At 45.2% G+C, this 24,610-nt stretch overlaps 7 protein-coding genes across 9 annotated transcripts; 3 read left to right on the forward strand and 4 right to left on the reverse strand.

Moving 5' to 3' along the window:
• Nucleotides 1–416: 416 nt before the first annotated feature.
• LOC6600982 (probable malonyl-CoA-acyl carrier protein transacylase, mitochondrial) lies at nucleotides 417–2,579 on the forward strand. The gene has a single exon (XM_002026132.2). The coding sequence runs from the start codon at nucleotides 1,429–1,431 to the stop codon at nucleotides 2,554–2,556; it is 1,128 nt and encodes a 375-aa protein (XP_002026168.1). The 5' UTR covers nucleotides 417–1,428; the 3' UTR covers nucleotides 2,557–2,579.
• On the reverse strand, nucleotides 2,580–8,308 carry LOC6600983 (calcium homeostasis endoplasmic reticulum protein). 3 transcript variants are annotated; one of them, XM_002026133.2, is made up of 13 exons: nucleotides 8,221–8,308; nucleotides 7,901–8,071; nucleotides 7,466–7,842; nucleotides 6,392–6,554; nucleotides 6,044–6,116; nucleotides 5,420–5,494; nucleotides 5,082–5,158; nucleotides 4,820–5,018; nucleotides 3,664–4,755; nucleotides 3,438–3,605; nucleotides 3,043–3,360; nucleotides 2,807–2,978; nucleotides 2,580–2,732 (listed from the first exon to the last, which is right to left on the reverse strand). In XM_002026133.2, the coding sequence occupies exons 1-13, from the start codon at nucleotides 8,240–8,242 to the stop codon at nucleotides 2,634–2,636; spliced, it is 3,006 nt and encodes a 1,001-aa protein (XP_002026169.1). In that variant the 5' UTR covers nucleotides 8,243–8,308; the 3' UTR covers nucleotides 2,580–2,633. The 3 variants fall into 3 exon arrangements, with proteins under 3 accessions (XP_002026169.1, XP_026849706.1, XP_026849707.1); XM_026993905.1 differs by lacking the exons at nucleotides 6,044–6,116; nucleotides 7,466–7,842; nucleotides 7,901–8,071; nucleotides 8,221–8,308 and having other exon boundaries at nucleotides 6,392–6,486; XM_026993906.1 differs by lacking the exons at nucleotides 2,580–2,732; nucleotides 2,807–2,978; nucleotides 3,043–3,360; ... (2 more) ...; nucleotides 4,820–5,018; nucleotides 6,044–6,116 and having other exon boundaries at nucleotides 5,095–5,158.
• A 363-nt stretch (nucleotides 8,309–8,671) lies between these two features.
• Nucleotides 8,672–10,245, forward strand: LOC6600984 (adenosine 3'-phospho 5'-phosphosulfate transporter 2). The gene is made up of 3 exons (XM_002026134.2): nucleotides 8,672–9,687; nucleotides 9,747–9,928; nucleotides 9,985–10,245. The coding sequence occupies exons 1-3, from the start codon at nucleotides 8,848–8,850 to the stop codon at nucleotides 10,139–10,141; spliced, it is 1,179 nt and encodes a 392-aa protein (XP_002026170.1). The 5' UTR covers nucleotides 8,672–8,847; the 3' UTR covers nucleotides 10,142–10,245.
• LOC6600985 lies at nucleotides 10,139–10,818 on the reverse strand. The gene is made up of 3 exons (XM_026993893.1): nucleotides 10,797–10,818; nucleotides 10,499–10,736; nucleotides 10,139–10,445 (listed from the first exon to the last, which is right to left on the reverse strand). The coding sequence occupies exons 1-3, from the start codon at nucleotides 10,814–10,816 to the stop codon at nucleotides 10,266–10,268; spliced, it is 438 nt and encodes a 145-aa protein (XP_026849694.1). The 5' UTR covers nucleotides 10,817–10,818; the 3' UTR covers nucleotides 10,139–10,265.
• Nucleotides 10,819–11,968: 1,150 nt separating this feature from the next.
• Nucleotides 11,969–14,870, forward strand: LOC6600986 (FGGY carbohydrate kinase domain-containing protein). Its single transcript, XM_026993920.1, has 6 exons — nucleotides 11,969–12,252; nucleotides 12,323–13,188; nucleotides 13,248–13,398; nucleotides 13,467–13,541; nucleotides 14,383–14,601; nucleotides 14,662–14,870. The coding sequence occupies exons 1-6, from the start codon at nucleotides 12,058–12,060 to the stop codon at nucleotides 14,809–14,811; spliced, it is 1,656 nt and encodes a 551-aa protein (XP_026849721.1). The 5' UTR covers nucleotides 11,969–12,057; the 3' UTR covers nucleotides 14,812–14,870.
• On the reverse strand, nucleotides 14,808–16,185 carry LOC6600987 (mitochondrial E3 ubiquitin protein ligase 1). Its single transcript, XM_002026137.2, has 4 exons — nucleotides 15,995–16,185; nucleotides 15,358–15,941; nucleotides 15,089–15,296; nucleotides 14,808–15,012 (listed from the first exon to the last, which is right to left on the reverse strand). The coding sequence occupies exons 1-4, from the start codon at nucleotides 16,097–16,099 to the stop codon at nucleotides 14,893–14,895; spliced, it is 1,017 nt and encodes a 338-aa protein (XP_002026173.1). The 5' UTR covers nucleotides 16,100–16,185; the 3' UTR covers nucleotides 14,808–14,892.
• A 944-nt stretch (nucleotides 16,186–17,129) lies between these two features.
• LOC6600988 (fork head domain-containing protein FD2) lies at nucleotides 17,130–19,199 on the reverse strand. Its single transcript, XM_002026138.2, has 3 exons — nucleotides 18,844–19,199; nucleotides 17,779–18,034; nucleotides 17,130–17,714 (listed from the first exon to the last, which is right to left on the reverse strand). Exons 1-3 carry the CDS (start codon nucleotides 19,197–19,199, stop codon nucleotides 17,193–17,195), a joined length of 1,134 nt encoding a protein of 377 aa, XP_002026174.2. The 3' UTR covers nucleotides 17,130–17,192.
• Between the last annotated feature and the right edge of the window lie 5,411 nt (nucleotides 19,200–24,610).

The raw sequence follows: 24,610 nt of genomic DNA on the forward strand, positions 1-24,610 counted from the left end.
GGCGCTCGCCCGATCGATGCAGTCGTGCTCGTGTCCGTGTCCGTGCCTGTCGTTGCATTTCTCGCATGCGGAAACGTTCTCCGGCCCTCGCGTCGTATACGCAACGCTGAGTCGCAATTGCATTTCTCCGCCTAGCCTCACGTATGAATACGCTGCTGCGCCTCGCGCCGTGTCCTTCGGAATGTGCATTTTTTCCCGCTGTATCTACTGTCACTTAATCGAGCTAACGGTAAAGGCACGTTCGTCTCGAAATTTTGAGGCTAGCCGAGAATGTGCAAAACTTGTGGAGGGAGGAATGTGGTCGAATAGTTTGGCCTTTGGCTAAAGTATGCATTTCATTAGTTTTACGTTGTTGTATTTTAAATCTGTCCAGCAGCTCTTCTCATTCATAAATACAATTTCACAACCTGATTTCAGAAGCCGCCAGAAAACGCCACCGGCACTTGCGCACCATGTCAACGATCTCCAAGCAGCCTACATGCTTGGGCATACCTGGGCACGCACCCCGCCTGTCTCCCCCCATCATCATTTGCCGTTGCCCAACAGCCGAAATTTAAGAATACGAATTCCAAAACTGGTTCTCGTTCTAATACTCGTAGAGATAGCCATCGCCGGTGCCGAATCTGATTCCGATATTCGTGCAGTCTAGACGAGCATTGGCTTGGTCCTTCCTTGGCAACAAGAAATGAAAAGGGAATGTCGCTTCGTATTCCGAGAAGGGGAAGCATCAGAGGTTCAGTTCAGGAATGGGGACTGGGACTGCGACCTGGAAGGGACAGAGCAGAGCAGAGAAGAGAAGACCCAAGCGTGTGAGCTAGTGTTTTTGTTTTGATGCTGATGGCCTGTTCTTTGAACTGAGGGCGAAAGTGGTGCGTCACGTCATCTTCAGTGTCGTGTCTGACTTTGCCGGCGGCTTTGGCTTTGGCTTTGGCTTCGGCTTCGCCTTCTTCGCAGAGATTGTCGTTCACCTTTGCTATCTTCCTTTTTTCCTTTTGTGTGGCATGCGAAGAAGGGTTTCTCAGTGCACATGAGTTCAAAAAACTTTGGCATTTCCTTAGGAAACGATCGTGTTTCAAATTAGAAACCCTTTCCAGGGATCGCAGCCGATGGTGGGGGCTATTAAATACTCTTTCACAAACAAATCCACAAATATGGTCAACTGGGGCCTGAATGTGGGGAATCACTCTGAGTCAGCGCGAATACTACGATTGGTTGAGTCATGACTAATGCCCAATTTATTAGCATAGCAACATAAATGAATAGGCCTCCAGCACAGCCTCAGTGACATTCTTCATTTAAAAGCGAAACGGGTAAATACAGTGCTTTTTGTTCCCGCCAGGGGCCGCAAGAAACCCTGTAGCGCCACCTGTTCGGGCTGCAGCTAACACAATCAGCTGTTTGCCTCATAATAAATAATTTTGTTATAAAATGTTAGCCGTAAGAAAAACACGAGTTTTCGGCAACCTGAGCTGGTCCCGTTGGAGGAGCGATGCAGCGAAAGCGACCACAGATTCCGCCTCAACATTGGGAGATGCAAATAAACGCCAGCAGCTCCTCAACGAGCTGGCAGAGCCAATGGACCAAAAACGCCGGCCGGCCATCGATCCCAAGGAGACAAGTGTGATGCTGTTCCCTGGCCAGGGAACCCAGTATGTGGGCATGGCCAAGGATCTGTTGCGGTTTCCGGGTGCACGGCATATATTTGAATTGGCCAACCAAGTGCTGAACTATGATCTGCTGAAGATCTGCTTGGAGGGACCACGTGAAAAGCTGAATCGCACGGAGCATGCACAGCTGGCTGTGATGGTGTCTTCACTGGCAGCGCTGGAGCAGCTGCGCGAAGAGCGACCCCATGCCATTGAGAACTGCGTAGCAGCTGCTGGCTTCAGTCTGGGCGAGATCACTGCCCTGGTCTACGCCGGAGCGATGCCTTTTGATAAGGCCGTGAAGCTTGTCCAAGTGCGGGCCACAGCAATGCAGGCTGCCTGTGATCGGGCAGCGGGAGCCATGGCCATGATCTTGTATGGACCGGATACGAATCTGGGCGAAGCCTGCGCCAAGGCCCAACAATGGTGTCTGGACCGAGGAGTGGAGTCGCCCTACTGCGGCATAGCCAACTACATGTACCCGCACTGCAAGGTCGTCGCCGGCAATGTGGAGGCTCTGGAGTTTCTCGAAAAGAATGCCAAGGCTCTGAAGATACGTCGCATAAAGCGCCTGGCTGTCAGCGGTGCATTCCACACTCCTCTCATGCAGACCGCTGTCGAACCGTTCACCAAGGCGCTTAAGTCGCTGAGTCTGCAGGATCCCATCATCCGAGTCTACTCGAATGTGGACGGCAAGCCATACCGGAATGCCAGGAACATTCTAGTCCAGCTGCCAAAGCAAATCGTCAGGCCCGTTAAGTGGGAGCAGACACTCCACGAGATGTACGAACGGAAGCAGGGCGCCGACTTTCCGCGCACCTTCGAGTGTGGTCCCGGCAAAGGTCTGCTCCAGGTGCTTGAGAAAGTCAATGCCAAGGCTGCACAGTCCTGCCTAAATGTTTCAGCATAAATAAGATTCGAATCATCTTTTTATAAAAATGTATTTTCTTTGCTAGCGGAAACAGAAAAAAAAAGTTTAAATAGATCTTAACTTTTGTCATCTCTGGTGCGCATTCGATGGGCAAATGCGGCACCCTTGTTCTTGCGGAAGCTCTCAAAGGGATCGTTCAGATTATTGCCGACACCCTGATGGAAACAGAAATCATTGATTAGTTATTCGAGGGTTTTTAGACGGTTAGCCAGGTTTCCCTTCTTTGTACCTTGTACATGTCGCGACGATCGCGCACTTCGCCGCCCGAGATGGGCGCATCTATACCCTGATTCTTTGAGCCCAAGCCAGTTCCGGTGCCCGCCCATCCCATTTTCATCAGCATTTGATGGCCTTTATTTGTCTCCTCAATGAACTCCTGCGGCTTGGGAAAGTTGCTTCCCCTGAAAGTCACAGAAGAATAAACTAAAATTAAGGAAATGCAACTAAGGATGGGAATCATCTTACAAGAAGCTCGGAGGTGTTGGGGATCTGTCCCTATCCACACGCCTTGAATTGTTGTTGCCATTGTTGCTATTGGAATTATTGCGTTCAGCACGATTCTCACGGTTGCTGCCGCTGCTATTGCTATTGCTGTTGTTTTCACGTTCATGCCGCGGAGATCGGTTGCGACCTTTCCGACCGCTGGCACCGTTTCCGCCCCCAGTACGATTGCGGTGCGGTGGCGGCGTTAACGTCCGCTCCACTGAGCGGGAGCTCGACCGTGAGCGGGTCCTTTCACGACGCGGAGGTGTATGCACTGGAGAGCGACTGCGACTCTGTGAACTAGATAAGAAAATTCAAGAGAATCGATCGTATTCTATAATGACTTAAATCAGGAGGTATTTTTGCGAATAACCAACCGATAGCATCGCTTATTGCCTTTCTTGGGCTGTGGCTTCTCGAGCACAATGGGACTGGGCGAGCGTGACTTTTCCCGTATGCCTTCCTTGATGTCTTCTTCCTTCTTCTTGCGCGCTCCATTCTTCACCTTGTAGTACTCGTACAGGCCTAGCTTCTCCCAACCCTCACTGGAAGACGAAAGCGTAATGAATGCCATGTCTAAGAGTCTAAGTGTACAGCACTTACTTATCCCTTGGCCGATCGTGGGAAGGCGCCGCATAAAAAGCATTCAATGCATTCGTCAGGCGCTCGCTTTGCGGCGCTGGTGCTGGAACCCGTATATCCGCTGGATCCAGTGACTTGTAGTTGTAGTCCTCCAGCCGTATGAGGGGAACCATTAGAGCGGCGGGCAAGTCGTAATAAGGCGCTGTAGGTATCTGTGGCTCGGCCAGAACGGCAGGATCTATCATTTCACCTTCACCTTGCTGATGCTGCAGGAGTTGGCCATCTTCCAAATGGTGCTTTTGCTCCGCATGAACGTCATCCGGATGTTGTGTGATAACCGCTCGAATAGCTGCGTTTAGCGCCTCCAAATCCACTGCATTTGGATCGACATTTCCTTGGGCTTGTCGCAAACTTTGTGGATATCCGGTTAGTTGTTGCTGCTGCTGCTGGAGCTGTGGGATTTGATGCTGAAGCTGTTGTGGTATTTGCTGCTGAAGTTGTTGTGGATTTTGCTGGGGCTCGTCGGGATGCCGCTGCTGTTGATGCTGCAGCTGCATCACAGCCTGAATGGCTGCATTGAGCACGCCCAGATCAACGGGAGGCTCATTATTAGCTCCCTGTCCGGGCATTTGTCCATACTGCTGTTGTTGTTGCTGCTGCTGCTGTTGCTGCTGTAGGGCCGCTGCTACCTGTCCATGCAAGTGCATAGGCCCTGCAAAGCCTGGCGGCGGCTTTGACATGTCCGGAATGAAAAAGTTTGGTCCCCGTGGATCTCCGAAATGATTACCCGACTGCTGGGGCAGTTGTTGTTGTTGCTGCTGCTGGTGGAAATTGGCACCTGCATATATGTTGTTCCCAGCTTGAGGATGCGGCGCCTCATTCGGTGGTGGCGTATTCATGTGTTCATGCTCTCCGGGCATGATTAACCGATGGGACATTAACGATGGTATGTTCTTCTGTGGCGTTCCGGCGACCTGTTGTTGAAGGAGCTGATGTTGCTGTTGTACCTTTTGTGCTGCCATCAGTTGTTGTTCGAGCTGCTGCCTTTGTGGCTCAAATTGTGCAATTTGCTGGCTGGCATGTTGGATAAATATCTGATGCTGTTTTTGGTAGCTAAAAAGGAGACATAGAAAGGTTTGAAAACTACACTTCAAACCATTCTGGGGGATGTACTCACTTGTCAAGGGTGGCCTTGGTGTTTTGTGTGAACTTGGCTGCTATATCGTGATGGGAGTTCTGCAGATTTGTTTTGTACTCCTGCATGGACGAGTCTGGCGATTGCAGCTTCGAGATGACGCAGGCATCAAAAAACTTTGCCTTGGACTCCCACAGGGACAGCAGCTTGGCGAGCTTCTGGCGCTGATCCATGCTGGCGACTATAGGGGAAGAGGCGAAAGTTAATATTCAAATTAAAAACGAATAATCTTTATTATACATACTTAGATCTGCGCTGCAGAACATCGGTATGACGACGTTCTCTAGGCTGTTCTTCAAGTCGTTGATGTTTTTGCGCATGCTGTAAATATATCGTGACGCTTAAACAACATATATCCTGGCGATGACACACACACATGTCTCATGTCAACGGTCCAGTGGGTGTCTGTATCAGTATCTGTATATATGTCTGCCGTTTGTGGTCTAGCCCCGTCCCTTTCGGTTACGTCCTGTCCAGCCGCTGTGTAAGCTAAGCAACAAAGCTGAATTGTGGCTCTCTGTTGCTTGGCTCTCACAGTTTTGGGTGTGTTTAACATACTTAAGGTTGATTGGGCGAACTTACCAATGGTGGAGTATATCATTAACTAAATATATAAGATGCAATTTTTGCTGAAACGTTGAACCATTGACCAAAGCCCTAAAAATAAATTAACAAACGAAAAACATATTTTTCTAGTTTTCTGTATGCACAACAACATTTTCCAAAATGATTTTGTTGTGCATGTATTGTGAATATTGTTGTGTTAGTCTGCGTCCTCTTTTTTTTTGTATTATTTCTTCTTTTTTGATTTTGTTTTCTCTTGTTTTACTGATGATTGGGGTCTGGTGTGTGTTAAAGATAAGCTTCCTTAAATTAAATGATATATGGGTGGGGAGGTTGGTTTGTTTTCTGTGTGTGCTATTGTGTGTGGTGTGTGTTGGCCTAACTATGGTCTAGAATTCCAGATCAGATCTCATAACTATCATCGAATCATAATAATAATCATAAGCAACGAATCAATGTCGAGGCTCTCTGGGGGAGTCTCTCGCAATCGCTCGCTCAATTGAATCGATCATCTCTCTTGTTTGCGTTTCGACATTTTGTTTTGTCTCTTTTGTCTCGTTAATATTTTCACTCGTTGAAAGAAAGAAACACAATTTCATTAATACATGTGGAGGATCATTAATTATATAAACTGAGGCATACTTCTTTAAAAGATATTGTAAAACGACATTGATTTTTGCGCTGTCGGTTGAATGCTGTAAAATCCAGTTCTTGCCTAAAATTGCAATATCAAACAGGTTACTCATATTGTCATTGTCACTGGGCATTAATAAGTTTATAATTTATAAAAAACATACATATATCAAATATTTAAATTAATTAAAAATTTCTTTGTATGGATCATTAAGTGTGTGTCTGTGTGTACGTGTGTGCATATGGAGCATACATTTTCGCTAGCTTATCATCTATGAAAAATATCAGTAATGGAGAATCTAATTGCATGCGGGCCGAGCTGCCGGAGCCGCCTGGCCACCGCACACTCATATTTACCTGCGGAGATGCTGTCCTTGGTGCATGCATCGATGATCGGCTGCAGGACTCCATCGAAATCACGAAGAACAATCCCCTGATCGCCGGCCAGCTGCTCCAGTTGTGCCGTCTGCGCAGTCGCGATTGCCTCCTCGATCTGCTTCGTCTTTTGTGACATCAGCGCCTATAGGGTTTCATTTTGTTGGTGGTGTTGCGATTTTAGTTCGAATTCGTAGGTTTGGTATCAGTTTGGACATATTTTTGTTTTGTTTATTGTTTTTTTGGGCACACAAAGGTATATTTTGCGGTTCGACAAGGAAACGATAGTTTCGTTTTAAACAAATTTGAATTTGGGTGTTTTTTTATATATTGTTTTTTTGTCAGTTGGTATGAAGAGTATTTTTTTATTATTTTTTTTTTTTTGGTTTATGTTTCAAAAAATATACAATAAAGCAAAAATTAATGTAGCATTGTAGATTGTAGATTGTAGATTGTTAATTCAATAGTTAAATCAAAATGAAAACAATATAGAGAATGTATTTGAGTAAAGCTGAAAGAACACTGGAACGCATCCACACTTGCAGAATAAATACAGAGAGGGGAGATCGATAGAGACCGAAACAGTGACAGTAAAGGTATAAGAAAGTAAGCAGCCCACAAGTTGATGATGTTCGCCGGAAAACGAAGGAAACATACGGACGGTATAGCCAAACACTTCACAGAGCTTCAAATTATCAAACGACTTTTCGGGCTATCCTTTACAAAAGTTAATAAAAACTTTGGAAACTTTACAAAAGAGACCGTCATATAAGTCATGCCATTGCCATACTCGTATGTTGGGAAGCAATATTGAGAGATCTCATCTCTAAAGAGGTAATAAATCATTTAATATTGAGGATCCGTATCTGGGACTCAGACTCAGACTTTTGAAAAACAAGTGAGATTGATTGGCTGTGAATTACAGTAGGGAAGCAGTGTACCCTTGCGTACACCCTGTACGCTCTGATCTCTTTCAAAAATGCTTGCAACAATACATACATATATATATATAGATCTCTGGCCCACTACCAGATCGCATTATCAATTTTAATTTACCGTATGCTGTGCAGAGAGATTCGCTTCAGATTGCTTGATTTGCTCCCGCAGTGTGTTCTGCTGCATCTTGATGGCATCCAGTTGGGCCGTCAGGTTCAGGGTAAGTGGCGGGCCGTTGGCTGGCTGATTTTTTGTCGGCGTTCCGGGTCCGGCATTGTTTGGCGGCCATAAATGCGGTGATTGTTGCTGCTGTTGTTGCATCTTGTCTTGTGCGTTCTCGTGCAGATTGTTTGGAGCGGGCGGGTGCTGTTGCTGGTTATTTGGTGGTGCGTAGTGGGAAGGTGGTTGTGCCTGCTGCATCGGCGGCGGATGTTGAAGATAGTGTCCGGACGCTGGGCCCCCTGGCAGTTGTAATGGAACGCCTTGTTGCTTCAGCACTGGGAAACGGCAATCGTCAGAACGTCGACTACTAAAAAATAGGCTCTCTCCACTCACATGCTTGCTCGGCTGCCACACGAAATTGATAATAGTTTGCAAACTCGCCTCCGTACAGGAACTCAAATTTTGGGTTGTTTTGCTGCTTTTGTTTGGTGATTGCTTCGAACTCGGGCCCATTGCGCGCTACGAACTCGGCCAGTTTATCTATTATATTGCGTAAATTGGCATCTGAAAGAAGGCAATTTTGTATATCAAATGTGAGCTGAGCCCATAAATCACTAGACGGGCGTGTGTCTGTGTGTGTGCTAGAACTCGTCTGACTGGGCGCCGTGTGATCCCCCCATTCGACCGGCGAGCCTCTTCAGGCCAGTATTTACCTCTTGGCGGCTGTCCATCCATCTTATTGCAGTTTTTACTATCAAACTTTCTTGCAAATGACTAAATTCATTACTTCTTGCGTTTTTTCAGCGGCACTTTTCACCTAGATCTTCTTCTTGTTTTGTTGCAATTTGCGACGCCATGTTTACAATCGATGGTCGACTATCGATACTATCGTAAAGAAATATAGATATCACCACTACTATTTTTGTCAATGGAAACACTAAAAACTATAAAAGTATATCGATATATTGACCAGCTCTAGAATGGGACTCATGCTGTTGCTACCGATTCATGCCCGATTCAAAGAGAGCGAAAAAGAGAGCAGTTCGGCCATCGATACTATCGACTGGATGCATAGTAATATCGATATCACCACTACCTTTTTTGGGCAATAGAAACACTAAAAACAACGTAAACAAATGCCTCGAGTGTAAAATTAGTTGAAGAGTCTTTTTTCAATGTAGCGGAATCTGCACACTTGTGGGTAAATGATGTAACCTAAAGATCGGCATGTCAAATCAATCTTGTAAACGTGGAATCCCTCACATTGCGTGGCAGTAATCTACGCGGCAAGCGCAGCACATAACTCTCTGTGATACAGACACAATCTTCGACTGAACAGAATGGGTGACGGTCAAGCCGGAAGCGTTATCAACATCAACGGGAGTGCGAGTGGGCAGCAGGCTCCGACATCGAATTCTCCGACCTTGACGAGAAAGTCGTCATCATCGGAGCTTCCGCCGGAATTGCGGATCCTGTGCTTTGATCTGACACACTACAATCAAACAACGCAGTTTCTGCTAAGCTGTGCGGGCGTCTTTATACTCTACATCCTATATGGGTATCTGCAGGAACTCATTTTCACGGTGGAGGGATTCAAGCCCTTTGGCTGGTTCCTCACGCTCGTCCAGTTCGGCTACTACATTGGCTTCGGCTTGGTGGAACGCCGCCTGGAGGCCTACAGATCGGGTCGACGTTCATTGTGGAACGTTGAGCCGGCGCCACGTTGCATTCCCATGAAAACCTACCTAGTTCTGGCTGCTCTAACCCTGGGCACCATGGGCCTGTCCAACTCGAGCCTGGGCTACCTCAACTATCCCACCCAAGTGATCTTCAAGTGCTGCAAGCTAATTCCAGTGCTTGTGGGCAGCATCCTTATACAGGGCAAGCGATATGGCCCGCTGGACTTTGCGGCCGCCTCCTGCATGTGCATCGGTCTGGCATGGTTCACCCTGGCCGATTCCCAGATGACGCCCAACTTTAATCTTCTGGGAGTTGCTATGATTTCGGGAGCTCTGCTGTGTGATGCGGCGATCGGCAATGTCCAGGAGAAGGCCATGAAGGAGCACAAGGCTCCTAGCAGCGAGGTGGTCTTCTATTCGTACGGATTGGGTTTCGTTTATCTGTTTGTAATCATGCTGGTCACGGGAAACTTTTTCAGTGGATTCGCCTTCTGCTTGGAGGTCAGTATAAGGCGTCTTCACTACTACATCATATACTATTATTATATCAATCGTTTCAGCATCCCCTTCAAACCTTCGGTTACGGGTTCCTGTTCAGCCTGTCCGGCTACTTGGGCATACAATTTGTATTGGCGCTGGTAAGAAGCAGCGGTGCGCCTATAGCTGCCACCGTGACAACCGCACGAAAGGCTGTGACCATCGCTTTTTCCTTTGTGCTCTTCAGCAAACCCTTCACTGTGCAGTGAGTAGCATTGAATATTCTGGTTTTCTCCCTACTCATCATATTTCTTCATCCAGATATCTTTGGTCTGGTCTGATAGTTGTGCTCGGCATCTATCTTAACGTCTATAGCAAAAAGAACAAACTGACGTTTGCGGACATCCGTTCCAGGTTTAAGCAATTCGGCTTCAGGCTAGCACGGTCACCAAGTCGAAAATTCCTCATCGAAGTATAATTTGAATACCAAAAATATGCACTAGTTTTTAGTCAAACCGGAACAACGGCTTTCTATAAGAAAGCTATGTACTACAATTACTTAATTATATACTATACAAATCAGCTTCTAGTTTAATTAATCTCTATCTATCCATGTCCAACTCCATTACGCGCTTGAACAGATCCTGCCGTTCCTTGGCAGATTCCACTTGTCCCATCACGCGATCCAGGAACTGCTTCTGATGCTTGATGATAAACTTGTTGCACTGTATGATTGTGGCGCCAATGTATAGAGTGCGGAACTTGGCTCGCACGTCGCCTATCTGAAACTTCAAAGTGTGGGGCCATGTTTCAAATAATTTGATTTTTTACTTACCAGAGTAATCAGCGGCAGCATGCTCGACACGAAACGCTGACCACGATGCAGACAGCGTATAATGGCTATTTTGGTGCGTTCATTGCAATATTTTACACGAAATCCATGCTCTATAATGCCGAGTCCGTAGACGCCATAGTATTTTTCCACATTCTGCAGCAGGCACTTGGCTAGACTGTGATCGTTCAGACGGAGGGTCTGCGTGGGTGTATAGGGCACAATTTGCACCGCTATGTATCTGGTTGGGTAAAATACCTTTATTGAAAGCCATCTTTATTTGTTTAATACATTTATTTACCTATTTTTGATTCGAACCATGCCGTCTTGCCACTTATCGATAAAATATACCGTCCGACCCTCAGAAATATTCCGAAACATACCGTCTAATTTTCAAAATATACCGTAAATATACTTACGAATTCAAGTTCTATTTTACATATTCCTCGTTTTTGATATTCCGTGGATTATTACTAACTTTATAGAACATTTAGCCATGTCCACATATTTTTACCCGATTAATGAATCTACTCTCTACTTGCTTTTATTGGATTTCTATATAACGTTAAAAATGAAATTAAATAGATTGATGAAATGGCGCTGCCAGACATGCTTAAATACGAAGTATCGTTGCATACGAATAATTCGTAAAAAAATATTTTTTAACTATCTCGACGACCTACCTATCTCCGGTGTTTGACTATGAACTAAATGCAGCCACTATCAAAGTTAAGTTCACCTATCTGTAAATCTCGTTTATCAACAATTTTTTAACGTTATCAGTGGTACTATGTATACATATAGTATTAGTTGCTTTCTAGTGATTAACCTCACTGCAATCGTTCGATGCCCACAGGGTTTATTCTTCCGCCGATCTATTATTTTTTGTGAATAGATTTTTTTTAAATGCTCCGTTTGACGAGAGCTGCCAGACTGCTGAAAAACGATATTAATCGAGCATATGGAACTGCGATCTTCAGAGCGAGGGAGGAGGTTCGGTTACATTTAAATATTTGAATGAAAACTAGAGCCGCTGTTCCGATTGTTGTTTGTTGAAGAGTGACTTGTAAGGTGTGTTTCTGGGTTGTGGGGCCGACGCACACAACTTAACTAATTTGCATGTGTTGATAAACACACACCTTTGCGGAAGTAAAACAAGAGCAAAACACGACTTTAGCGTTGGCCTGTTTGGAAACAATCAGGTGTGCTTTTTAATACAAATCCGGCTTCAGATTGATATTTTTGTCAAAATGTTTTGCCAAAAGGGCTGGAAGGGTGGCAAAGGGCATCTCAGTCAAGTTTCCCAGCTGTTAAGCCTCTTTACTGTGCAAGATCTTTACAAACCGGTAAATGGTCCCGAGACGCGTCTCCATATAAACAACTACACAGACATCTTCCTACATTCATTAGTATAAACGATTTTGTAGCTTCCAGCGTTCGCATATCAAATTTGTTATCAGTTTGCGGTCGACTGTCGTCGGGTTCGGTTTTGTGCAATCCGTTAATATAACATTTATTTGACCGCAAAGGTAATTGAAAGCAGCTGGAAAGGCAGCAAGAAAATGTCCAAACAGACGCAGTCGTCGTACTTTGTGGGTGTGGACGTGGGCACGGGCAGTGCAAGGGCGGCTCTGGTGGCAGCCAATGGCCGGGTGGTGGAACAGGCGGTGCAAGAGATCAAGACGTGGACGCCGGAGCCCGACTACTACGAGCAATCGACCGAAGACATTTGGTCTGCAATCTGTAAGGTTGTCAAGGTAATAAAGGCGCCTCATTTGATAACCTTTGGCGGAGATTAGATTAACCTAACCTATCCCGATTTTACAGCATGTCATTGCTGGTGTCAAAAAGTCACAAGTCAAGGGCATTGGCTTCGATGCCACCTGCTCCTTGGTCGTCCTGGGCCTGAACGGATTACCGCTGACAGTCAGCAAGTCTGGTGAGGAGGAGCGGAATGTCATTCTCTGGATGGATCATCGGGCCGATAAGGAGACGGCAGAGATCAATGCCAAGAAGCACCCTCTGCTGCAGTACGTTGGGGGCCAGGTCTCCCTCGAGATGGAGGTGCCAAAACTTCTGTGGCTAAAACGGAATCTGTCCAAGACTTTTGGCAGCATCTGGCGAGTCTTCGATCTGCCCGATTTTCTGACCTGGCGTGCTACTGGCGTGGACACCCGATCCCTCTGCTCGGTTGTCTGCAAGTGGAACTATGACGCTGCGGCCAATAGCTGGAATGAGGAGTTCCTCTGTGGCGCGGGACTGCAAGAGTTGACTTCAAATAATTTTGAAAAGCTCGGCAGTGATGTCCAGCCGCCTGGGAAGCGCGTGGGCAAGGGCCTCTCTGCCTGTGCTGCCGAGGATCTGGGCTTGTCTGTGGGAACTGTGGTTAGCACTTCGCTGATCGATGCCCATGCCGGAGCCCTGGGTATGTTTGGCTGCCGTGCTGGTAGCTCTGAAGATGCCGACGATGTGCAGGGGAAAATGGCCCTGATAGCTGGAACCTCCACCTGCCACATGAGCATCACTCGAGAGGCCTGCTTTGCCAAAGGCATTTGGGGTCCCTACCAGGACGCCATTATACCTGGATACTTCCTTAACGAAGGCGGCCAGAGCATTGCCGGTCATCTGCTGGATCATGTGCTGAAGTCTCACGAATCCTACGTCGAACTCAAGGAATTGCTGGGGGCAGATAAGTATGTATGAGTACATTATGTTAAAAGTTAATCAATTATAATTCTATGATATCTTGCAGAAATATTTACCAGCATCTGAATCAGCTTCTGCCTGAGCTGGCAGCTGCCCGTGGACTTAGCGAAGTGGGTTGTCTCACCCAGGATGTGCACGTCTGGCCGGATCTGCACGGTAATCGTTCGCCCGTGGCCGATCCCACACTGCGAGGCATAGTAGGTGGCCTAGAATCTGGAGTTGATCATACAGTTAACACATCGTAATGCCAATTTTTTCTTCACAGATCACGGGCCTGGATATGACTCGTGGAATCGAATCTCTGGCCATTAAATATCTGTCCTACATTCAAGCCCTGGCTGTAAGTACTACCCGGTACGCGAAAAGCTTAATAATATTTTAGTTTTGTGGTGTGTGTAACAGCCAGAAGGAAAGAATTTCCGACCACATATATATTCTTGATCAGCATCAATTGCCGAGTCGATATAGCTATCTTTGTCTGTCCGTCTTGTCTGATATCTAGATATCAGAGACTATAAGGGATAGATCAATTGAATTTTGTGTGCAGACCCCTGTGATATTACACTGTTACAAGTTGGTGTCCAAATTTTGCAACGTCCTAAAGAGCGAAGTCTGTGGCACACACAATTTTGATGACACGAGAAAACCGATAGCGCAGAACCACAGAGAATGATCACACCTATCATATCATTATTACAGCTAGAAGGATGTTGGTGTGAAAGAGATAGAAACAGATGTATTCAGGTGTTGGTGTGAAAAGTGAAACAGAGAGAGACAGATATAGCGGAATAAAAAACAGTGGAGGAAAAATGGAAACAGATAAAAAGTTCTAATAAAATAATGCATTAGGTGAAAAGAGGATAAACGAAGAAAAAAGCAAAAACTAGCATTAGAAAATAACCACTACTAGTTCCTCTTATAACAAAAGCGAGCAAAATTCAAAGAGTCCGCGATGAGATTCAGAAAGTTTAAATTTGTCACTTTAAAGAACACGATACCAAAAGGGAGACATAGAGAGAGTTCCAGCGGAAACGTATAATTACGTATGCAAAATATTGTATAAGTTACGTAAATCAAAAACTCACATATATTCCGCCTAAGTACCGGGTATAAAAGTAGAGAGGCGGACCTTGCCGTGGCTCACAACGTTCCTGCTCTTCTAATACAATATTTTGTTTCAGTACGGAACGCGTCACATCATCGAAAATCTATACCAGCACAAGCGGGCACCGTTCCAAACGCTCCTGTTCTGTGGCGGTCTGGCCAAGAATCCGCTGTACGTGCAATGCCATGCCGACATCTGCAACTTGCCCGCTCTGATACCGGATGAACAGGAAATGGTTTTGGTGGGAGCTGCTGCCCTTGGAGCTGCAGCCGCTGGCCACTTTGATAGTGTCGAGGTGAGTGGCACAAATATCCTACCCAATGTGTCAACAAAATAAGGTTCTCCATTTCTACAGAGTGCCTCGAAAGCCATGGGTGGCACTGGGCAGTTAATGGAGCCTAATAGCCAGACTTTGGAGTTTCACAATCGCAAGTACAAGGTGTTTCTTCGACTGCTGGAGCATCAGCGGCAGTACAGGAGCATTATGAACGGAGAGGATCGTTAAAATTTGTCAACACTATAATAATTTGTAATATATGCTTTACATTGCATAGGTACACGTGATTTCTGATTTTTGTCTGTATGTCTAAGCGATGAAGGCCGCGGATCTTGACACGATTTTGCCGCGACACACGGGGCAGTGAGTGGCAATGTGGGGAGAGCAGTCCTCGCATAGACACACATGGCCACAGGGCAGTAAAATTATCTGAAAGACAATGTCGCAATGTTATTGATTATGATGTAAATGTTATTACAGAGTTTTCTGTATTGCATCCACGTACCTCTTTGGGATTTGTTACGCAGACAACGCATAGCTGATCTTCGGATAGTGTGAGGGGACGACTGCGGCTACGGCGTTCGCGACGCTCTGTTTCCAGGAGGTTGTGTATTCTTGCCTCCTCTTTCTGCTGCTTTTTCTTGCGATATATTTTCCTTGCTATGAGGCCGATTAGGAAAGCTGATACGGCGCCACAAAAAGCAATCTTTAATCTGAAGTGTGATTAAAGTGTGTGTTAAAGATGTTAGTCAATTGAGGTTGCGTTCCACTTACATCCATGTCCATTTGGCGTCCTCAAACCGCTTAATGAGGGAAGATTTTGTGGCGGTGGTCAGAAATAGTCCTCCTTCCGGTGAAGGTTGCATACGCAATGAGTTTCCATCCAGCTCTAGCTTTCCGATGGCTGTCAGGAAGCTGCCCTCGCGCAGAACTTCCTCCGTGGTCTGGATGCCTTTTTGTCGTACGCCACTGAAGAATCCGAAGATGTGGTCAAAGGCGGAGAGTGTAGAGGGCTCGTAGCTGTCGTAGACAACGTCCACATCAAGAACAGCTGCGCTCAGGACATCCACAATCTCCACGCCATGCTCTTGACTGCGCAACTCGAAGGGCATCTCGTTGGTAGATTTATGCAGAAGCTTGCACTGTTCCATCCACAAGCCGGAAAAGCCCCGGGATATCCGGTGCTCGTGGAGCTTCACAATCTGCAGCACTCCGCTGACACTGGGAACCAGCGAGCTGCGCAGGGGCACGCCAATGGGCGTGACAGTACCCCGGATCACCGCATATGGTATACTTTTGGTCTGTTGCCGTTCAACAATGGATTTGAGATCTCCATCGATGTTGTATTGCGGTGCAGTCTACGTAATACCAATGAAAACAGCTGTTTCTGATGACAAAAACGTGCTCCTACCTTTAATAGTCCTGCAACCCTCTTGTTGTACATATATTCGCGTACGCAGATGCCTAAAATAATTAAATCGACGCCGAGAGCAACAGATTCGTTTAGAATATCCATTTTTGGATATATTTTTTACTTGACTTTAATATTCGGAGTAATACTACTAGCTAGCTAAGATCCAAGCACTGAACACATAATTTGATAAGATAAATGAATCAATTTTTTACAATATTCTGATATTTTGCCTTCTTCTTTATTGGATAATTTATTTGATATGGTTTTGTCAACAAAAATGTATAAAATTAATATTACCAACCAGATGCTACACGTTTTGTTACATGGCAACTACATATTTTTGTAATTATCCACAGAGTAGCTTGAAAAATATATCGGTATTTTTGTGTGATAATGGCCACATGACATTAAACTCTGCAAACTAATTATCTGCAAAAACGGAGATATTTTGGAAAGCATATTTTAGGAAAGCAATTTTGCTGCCAGCCAGTACAATATAACGGTATTCTTTGGATTGCATTTTGCCGAAGTAGGTTTCTCTCGCTTCGTTTTCTGGTCGTCTGGTTATTTGCCAAATCATCAGTTGAAGAACTGAGCTACTTTGAGCCTTTGAGCCTCCGATCCGAAAAAAATGCTTGCTAGCAGGAAAGTGTCACCAGGTGTGAATTCTGTATGGTTACACTGTTGAGTCATCTGTGTTTTGTTAATAAATTGACCTGAAGTCTACAGTCTAATGTCATGTTACCATTATCCACAGTGTTTTGAAAAAATATCGGTATTTTTTTGTGATAGGCGGAATGAATTTTGCCGTTACTTACCTTTTTTAAAGTAATAGAAATTATGGAAAATATAAACAAAAAAGAACCCACTAGAAGAAAGACATGACAAAACATTACATTTATTATTAAAAATAACCTTACTTGATATATCGATTTTTCGATACATACTATCGACTTGATCAGCTGAGCAGAGTAGTGAGCGCCCATTTCCAAACCAAACCACATTGTAGGCTATGACAACTAAACTTTACCAATTTTCTTCAGAAAAGGAGAACTTTTCTCAAGTTTTGTAAAAATAAAGTACGAAGACTAGCAACTGTAACTCATATCAGTTTTAATCATTGCACGGTGATAATGGATTGGATTACGTGTAAGTACTTAATGCTATGCTATCCTTAACAACCATATTCCACCATTCAGGGCTTGCCAATAATATTGTCGATTGTGAATAACGTCGTCTTTGATCGGCTGTTGGCTGCTGTTGTTCCGGTGCCAGGTGCTGGAGCTGTATTGCTGGGCATCAGATGTTGGAGCCCCTTAAATGCATCGCTTAGTCCTGGGAGCCGGTGGTTGTGGGTCGGCGTGAAGGCGCTCGGGGAATGTAATTCATCGTGCAGGGCCGATACACTATCCGGGATGTTCTGAGCTGTCTTGCTGGAGCTGGAGCACGGACTGTCCGTGGATGCATCGCCATCCACCTCGGCGTCGTCGTCTGCGTTGGATTCTCTAACCACCGTGGAAGCGCCTGGAAGTTGGCGCACCCCACTTGCCTCGCCATTAAACAGGCTATTGAAGCCAAGGGATACGGATAAGTACTGACGGTGCAGATCCGTGATGCGATCCGAGTAGTTCGGCCTCTCGTTGCAGAAGATATCAAAGTCGTTCAGCGAGTCGCTGGGCGATCTGATTTCCGCCGTACTGCTGCCATCCGTAGCATCCTGACGGAATCAATAAATCAATTTGATTACTTTATCCAGCATCTTCTGCAGCTTCTCCTCTTACCTTGCCCGCATCCCGTTCATAGCGACTGGCGTTGGTGCAATGCCTCTGCCTCCGGGTCCGACGTCGACGGTAGTTACCCTGCTCGAACATGTCCGAGGCGGAGGCATCCAGCATCCAGTAGCTGCCCTTTCCGGCGCTATCATTGTCATCGATGGTGTTCTTGTCTCGCGGCACCTTCACAAAGCAGTCGTTCAGCGATAGATTATGTCGGATGGAGTTCTGCCAGCCCTGTTTGTTATCCCGATAGTAGGGGAATCTAAAAGAATCGAAAATAAAGATAAATAATCAATAATTAATAGTCAATCTATGCAAAACAGCCTTCAAGTTAATAAAATTGAATTTAAATAAGAAATTTAAACTGAAAACTAGATAAAATTCTTAGTAATCTTGATTAAGTGATCCAAAATTGACAATAAATATTGGGAAACCGATCTTTACTGCTCTGTTCTGATATGACGCGATTTATTTTGACTTTTGCGAGCATGTTTTAATTCGGAACCCTTATTTTTAATGTACCAGATTTCTTATAAGAAATAATTCTTTTATGGCAAAGATCACACAGAGATAATTTAAATAAATATCTACGTTAATTTTACGTGTAATCCTTTCAGATATTTACCCAATTTTGAACATGATATAGTAGGCTAATGAATGTATGGCTGTTCTTAATTAAGCTCGGAAAATTATGTTCAATATTTCACCGCTAAAGTCCCAAATTATGCCAATGCTTTTTCAACTGTTTTGAAATGCGTTTTAACATACAAATGTACATTTTATTTTTATACAGACTATATATTTGTCTATTTAAATTATATATAAAACTGGAATGCTGGCATTGTTTATTTTCGCATTATTGACTTAGACGACTGCCAACTAAAAGATTTCGAATGTTCATGATAAAGGAACTTGAACTCTTTTATAAATGAAACATTTAGTATAGCCAAGGAATTTGGGCAAAGAAATCAATCTTTCCCACAAATGTAGTAACTTAAGCAGCTTAAAAAAAAAAAACAGATCGATGGGAGTGCTTTTTATAGATATCCAAAGTACATTCTTTGAACTTACTTATCCATGATAAACTTGTAGATGCCGCTGAGGGTCAGACGCTGATTGGGTGCACTGCTAATGGCCATCGCGATGAGAGCAATGTAGGAGAACGGTGGCTTTTCCGGCCGATGGGTGTTGTGCAGGAAGGATATGGGCAGAGTCCAGATATTATTGTGCAGAGCTAGGAAGTTGTCGATGCCCTGGTAGTAAAAGGCCGATGGGAACGAGCTACACATGAGACTATCCATCCCGACGGCACTTGTGCCAAGTGGATTGGCACTGGTCCGAAGATACTCGGGATTGGCCAGCAGAGAGTTGACCAGGTCCTCGTTATCAGGCAAAACCGAACCATTCGAATAGCATGATGGTAACATTTTTGAAGGCACTCCTTATAACTTTGGTTTAGTAAAAAAAAAAAACTTTCTTTAATTCACTATTAGTACTTTTATTGGATCACTATGAGGACTTTCTTTGCGTCCTTTGGACAACGACCACACTTCACTTTTGTATTGATTTTGTCTAGGATCTTTTTCCCGCTTTTCAGCCCCATACAAAAAAAAATCCAAGTTCTATGCGATGCGATGCGAGCGCGACTATTCGTTGCGTCAGCCAAGAAGTCCGATCGACAAATGAATGGACTTTGTGGGCTGGCTACGGATACGTAGAGCTACGTAGATCTCACTTGTAATTCCTCAGCGAGAGTCTGTCGGTGTGTGAGTTTGGGGAACACCGTATTGGACTATAAATACGTACTATATCCACACATGTTCAAGTTCCTAGAAAGAACGAGGGAGAGAGAAGAAGTCTCGGGTCGAGCAGCAGTTGGGGGGTGTTCAATCATGACTTAAGGGAAGACTTTATGAGACCAAAGTTCGTTCACTACCCATTTACATATTTTATTGCATTCCCGTTTTAGCAGTATTCCATTGAAAGATTTTACCATTAGTTAGACCTAGCGATGGGATGACCAGTTATTATTAACAGTTATATATTTTTCAGCTACTATCTCTGTCATATCCATGGCCTGCTGCAGTCATCTGTTTGGCTGATCTTCGGATGTGGGCGGTTCTCACAGCGATTCTCCTGCTCGTTCCATGTTTATTTATGGAGAGATATTCACAGCGAGATTCGTTTCTCATTTGCCTGAATTTTCCGCTGTGGGAGGAGCCAAGATCTCATTCAGTGTGTGTGTGTGTGTGTGTGTGTCTGAATGTTTTCAATGTGTTTACAATTATATGGAAAATATGATTTTTCAACAAATGAAAATTCAGCACGCTCACACACATGACGAAGTGCGTTTTTATTGGATTTGTTAAGGCGACTAGATGAAGGGCTACCTCTACAAAATGTTAGCCAATATCAAGACATATGTTGTGCAATTTTTAACGTTTACATTAAAGGATATGAAAATATCTTCGAACGTGCAATATAGTAAGGAAAATTGTATGTTTTCTTTAAGCTATGAGGTCATATTATCACCATCTATCAATGCCTTGCATCCGCATCTATCAGACATCCGTATAGTTTTCTGTAGAGTAAGAGATTTTCTACCACTTTGCAACCATCCAATATGCTTAAGCTTCTTTAAGTTCCATTTAAAACAAACATATGAAGTATCTCAAAGAGTGCCCAAACTCAATTGGTTTGTAAACATTAAACTGGAAATCATGGCAAACATTATTCTAATCAAAATATTTCCCAAGAAGTACTTTAAATACTACACCCGATTACAGCTGCTGTCTCGCGGAAGAACCAGATAATGACAGGAGAGAGATTGGTTTATCTCCACACAGCCTCCTGACATTGCTATCTGGTAGAATTTCCTTTCCAATTTTTACGACTTCTCAGAGAGAGAAAGCAAAGAGGAGAGTAAACGGGGTGTAGTCAAGTACGCAATTTTTGAAACGAAAGTCTTGGTCTATATCTTGAAAGGTCGTAAAATAATTGTGTATACATTTCAAACAGGACTACGATCGATTTTTACGATTGTTCTGTTCTCAAGTAGAAAGCAGAGATCATTTGAAAGAAATAAAAACAAAATACTCGTACCACATACGGAATACTGAAAGACCAATTGAAGTTGTAGCAGCAACAGTTCCGTTCCCACATGTGTGGAAGATGCCACAAAGGATTTTTCACGCTCTCTCTCGCTTTATTCAAATTTTACGATCGCTTACCGCTGGAAAAATGGGTCATAAAACAATGGGTTATCCTACGAGTATGCCCCCGACTGATCCTCCTCCCAGTCACCGGGCCAGAGTCGCTAGACAACCCACTCCTCCGCCCTGAGGGCCACACATTGGAGAGATGTCGCTGGTCCCGGCTCGGATCGGCTCGGTTCGGCTCGACTATGTTTTGGTTGATTATTTTTAGATCTATGCTAGGAATAGTATTGGAAACAAATATTGTTTTTTATGGCTCAGCTCAGATCGGTTCTGAATCAGTGTGGAACGCGAAAAACCAAAGACAAAACAACAAGAGTCTGAAATAACAGTGTTTTCGTTTTCGTTTTGGTTTTCCATTTTCCTTTTGACGGATCGGTCGTGTTAAGCCATAAAACGCCGCTAGTCTTGTTTGTTTAGTTCCCGTGGCCCAACCGCAACTTAATCGTTATAGTTATAGTTTAGTGCGTGACTACTTCTGCTCTGTGGGTCTCTTGATTTATGGGGTGACTCCCCCGGATCACAGCGCATCACATCACATCTGCATAGGATATATGTACATACATACATACAATACATATGTCGGGGGGCAATCAACACCTTGTCAAAATTTGATTTGCTCACTCGACACTCGCGGTCGGAGCACATCTCATCTTATCCCATCTCATTCCATCTCCGTTTCCATCTCCAGATCAAAGACAACAAATCATCGATCAGCACGGATTTGTGGCTGTGCTCAACAACAGGCGATTTGTCAAAATTGAATGGGGTCCCGTGCCACGGTCCCCATCCAGCGCATCCTCTCTCTCCCCCATCGACACGAACATTAACATCTAGTAGAGCCTATTTATAAGCGCCGTAAAATGCAGCACCGGGTCCGGGCTATTAGGTGCGTGTTGTTGTTTGACAACAAATACAAGGACCGCACCGAACCGCTCTCGTCGCCAGCGCTTTTCTCATCTCCGCTGTGCGTTCGTTACACATCATTGACAGCAAATTATCCACATTACCTGAATTGTCAGACCGGTCGCCCATTAGCCATTACGGCGGTGTGAACGTGACCTTTGGTGGCCATTAAATGGCACACTTTGAGTCCAACGGAGCAGCGCAACGCAGCGCATTCGGTTGTACCCGGACTGCGTCCCGGAATCGGAAATTTATGCGATTCTTGACACTAGTTGCGTGGCACCATAGTCCCAGTCTCAGTCTTGGCTACTGCTGCTGCTGCCCCTGCCGCATGGATGATGTTTAGTTTCGAGCTGGAAGCCGAGACGATTCCGGGACGATTTCTATATCGTATGGCAAATGAAATGCGTGAGCAATAATGTGGTTGTTGACCTGTGAAGCGGGAGGGTTTTCTTCCCCATCAAGTTATTTGTTGGTAACAGGTGCTGGACTCTGAGGCAATCAGAGGAGCAATGTTTACCGAGCAGTAAGTTTGTGCAACCAATATAATATTGTGGGGGCAGTGGTGCCCCGTAAAGTATGCAGCGGGGCTTAGTTATTCTTGAGAATTATTCTCCACCCAAACACCTAAGAAAAGGTAGCCACAGGCTCTGGCGCAGGAGGAGGAGCGGAAGCGGCAGGAGTTAAGTTTTATAATGACTTCCAGGATTTTCTGAGGTAGCCATTTCCAAGACCGTTTTGATTTGTTTTCATTTTTGCCATACCCCTTTATTGATTTTATCGTTTCCTAGGTTCAGGGCTGATCGATAATCAGCGATAATTAGCACGCAGTAAGCTTGAAAATTATTTATCGGTTCGCGCAGCCGGCAGCTCATTTGCACTTGAAGAAAAAAGCGTATAAATTCAGTAATAATTCCATCTTTCTTGTTATATTCCCACTTCAAAGAGAGCAATGTGTACAGTACTCAAAAGTATAAACTTTCGTGTGGCCCCCAAACTGCGGGAATCTCATAGATTATTGCTTCGTATTACTCATATTGATTTCCAGCCCAAAAACGAAAAGAAGGAAAAAATAGCATTGCAGGGCACTCACAGGGCATCCGCAGGGCAGCGGATGTGTTCACCCTCTCTCCGGGGCGGATCATCCATACATACATATGTACATACGTACAAAATACTCGTAAACCAGGCACTCACCGTGATTGCTTTCGTAGCCGGCGATGCCGAATGAATCAAGTGAAAATGTGAATGAATTTCGCACGTTTTAAGTGCCAAATTATCGGGTGCTCAGGGGCGGAAAGGAATATCAAACAGTTTTGCTGCACAGGTTTAAAAACAATAAACTTTCAACAATCGGCAGCAAGGCAGCAAGGCAGAAATCCAGAGGCAATCGTGTATTTGTTGCGGGTATGTTTGTTTATTTGTTTAAATTTAGAATATCGACCACATTAAAATAGCAACAGCTTCAAAAGCCTCTCAAGTGGCACCCCGGCCCCCGTTAGAGGAAGAGAGCCATTAAACAGATTTTCAAGATGTATTATGGCCAAGAAGCATTGTTAACTCTGTACCGCATCCATCCCATCCGCATCCACCTTTGCCACACAGCAACGCAGCCAACACAACCAACACTCCCTTCCAGGCCAGGCCACGCCAGGCCAGGCCACAATGCTCGGTTGACCCCGCGGGTAATTTGCACTTCAAAGAGAGAGCGAGCCATGCAATCTGTTTATGCCATCAAGTGGGCCAGCTGGTGGTGCTGGTGGGCCCCCGAAGATCTATGGCATTTATGAGTAACGGAGTAACGCGAGCGGTGGGGAGGGGAGCGAAGCAGGGGGCCAGAATGGGCCCTGGGAATACAAGAGTGCCATGTGCTAATGAGGCGGTAATTCGGTTCGACTCGATTCGAATTCCCCCAATGTCTGCCACTGTTACTGCCCCAATGGCTGCCTCCCGCACCTAATTATCGCACATTATTGGCGCAGTAAGTGAAATAATCTGTGGCGAGAAGTCATGGCAACTCCTCTGGTGGCCGGAGTAGTAGTCAGGACTGTCGTGTCTGTCTACGCTCCTGACATGCCATCATCGATCCTTGTCGTAAGCTAAAGCAGCTGTCAAATCTCCAGTTGACAGCCACTTTCATTTCGATGCATTATTAAAATACGGCAGCGGCAACATCCAGACACCATCCTCCACAACGTCCTTGTCCCCAAGCGACCCAACTCACCTCAACCCAACCCCCATCCCCCAACAGACCACGCCACGCCACATCCATGCCACATTCATCCCACACTGACACCGCAGAGCAGCGCAGCGTAGCCCAGGTGAGCCGTGGCAAAAGCCAAAGCCCGTCGCAGACATCTTGGCGACTGTCGGAGAGAACTCTTGTTTATTTTCCATGGGAAAGTCAGACATGGGGCCATGGCGGCTTCTGCCGCTACTGTTGCTGCTGTTGCTGCTGCTGCTGCTGTTGCACTTGGCAATCGACTGCTGCTGCTGCTTCTGTTTATGTGTGTTGTGTGTTTGTATGTAAATACCAAGTACGCAAAACTTCATGCAGTGCCCCATGCTCCATGCCCCAGAGTCTTCTACATGCCCAAGTCCGGAACACACGCATCGCGTCAGCAGCGGCGCAACAAAGGCACGTGTAAACAACCGGAGCTAGGCCGCCCCGCTCCACCCCACTGGAAGGCAACTTCTTCCCTCTCTCCCTTCCCATA

This window comes from Drosophila persimilis, unplaced genomic scaffold (genome assembly GCF_003286085.1).
Source record: "Drosophila persimilis strain 14011-0111.01,24,50 unplaced genomic scaffold, DperRS2 tig00000977-arrow-arrow-pilon, whole genome shotgun sequence".
Taxonomy (NCBI): domain Eukaryota; kingdom Metazoa; phylum Arthropoda; class Insecta; order Diptera; family Drosophilidae; genus Drosophila; species Drosophila persimilis.

Excerpts from the sequence above, each read along its gene's own strand:
- LOC6600984 (XM_002026134.2), top strand. The coding sequence starts at position 8,848 with ATGGGTGACGGTCAAGCCGGAAGCGTTATCAACATCAACGGGAGTGCG. Across the intron at positions 9,688-9,746 it reads GATTCGCCTTCTGCTTGGAG|CATCCCCTTCAAACCTTCGG; the intron begins GTCAGTATAAGG and ends CAATCGTTTCAG. Across the intron at positions 9,929-9,984 it reads AGCAAACCCTTCACTGTGCA|ATATCTTTGGTCTGGTCTGA; the intron begins GTGAGTAGCATT and ends TTCTTCATCCAG.
- LOC6600982 (XM_002026132.2), top strand. The coding sequence starts at position 1,429 with ATGTTAGCCGTAAGAAAAACACGAGTTTTCGGCAACCTGAGCTGGTCC.
- LOC6600987 (XM_002026137.2), bottom strand. The coding sequence starts at position 16,099 with ATGGATATTCTAAACGAATCTGTTGCTCTCGGCGTCGATTTAATTATT. Across the intron at positions 15,297-15,357 it reads GACGCCAAATGGACATGGAT|ATTAAAGATTGCTTTTTGTG; the intron begins GTAAGTGGAACG and ends ATCACACTTCAG. Across the intron at positions 15,013-15,088 it reads GCGTAACAAATCCCAAAGAG|ATAATTTTACTGCCCTGTGG; the intron begins GTACGTGGATGC and ends ATTGTCTTTCAG.
- LOC6600986 (XM_026993920.1), top strand. The coding sequence starts at position 12,058 with ATGTCCAAACAGACGCAGTCGTCGTACTTTGTGGGTGTGGACGTGGGC. Across the intron at positions 13,189-13,247 it reads GAATTGCTGGGGGCAGATAA|AAATATTTACCAGCATCTGA; the intron begins GTATGTATGAGT and ends GATATCTTGCAG. Across the intron at positions 13,399-13,466 it reads ATCCCACACTGCGAGGCATA|ATCACGGGCCTGGATATGAC; the intron begins GTAGGTGGCCTA and ends TTTTCTTCACAG.
- LOC6600988 (XM_002026138.2), bottom strand. The coding sequence starts at position 19,199 with ATGTTACCATCATGCTATTCGAATGGTTCGGTTTTGCCTGATAACGAG. Across the intron at positions 18,035-18,843 it reads TACAAGTTTATCATGGATAA|ATTCCCCTACTATCGGGATA; the intron begins GTAAGTTCAAAG and ends CGATTCTTTTAG. Across the intron at positions 17,715-17,778 it reads ATGAACGGGATGCGGGCAAG|GATGCTACGGATGGCAGCAG; the intron begins GTAAGAGGAGAA and ends TGATTCCGTCAG.
- LOC6600983 (XM_002026133.2), bottom strand. The coding sequence starts at position 8,242 with ATGGATGGACAGCCGCCAAGAG. Across the intron at positions 6,117-6,391 it reads CAAGGACAGCATCTCCGCAG|GCAAGAACTGGATTTTACAG; the intron begins GTAAATATGAGT and ends TTGCAATTTTAG. Across the intron at positions 5,159-5,419 it reads AATGATATACTCCACCATTG|CATGCGCAAAAACATCAACG; the intron begins GTAAGTTCGCCC and ends ATATATTTACAG.
- LOC6600985 (XM_026993893.1), bottom strand. The coding sequence starts at position 10,816 with ATGGTTCGAATCAAAAATAG. Across the intron at positions 10,737-10,796 it reads ATGGTTCGAATCAAAAATAG|ATACATAGCGGTGCAAATTG; the intron begins GTAAATAAATGT and ends TTACCCAACCAG. Across the intron at positions 10,446-10,498 it reads TGCTGCCGCTGATTACTCTG|ATAGGCGACGTGCGAGCCAA; the intron begins GTAAGTAAAAAA and ends TTGAAGTTTCAG.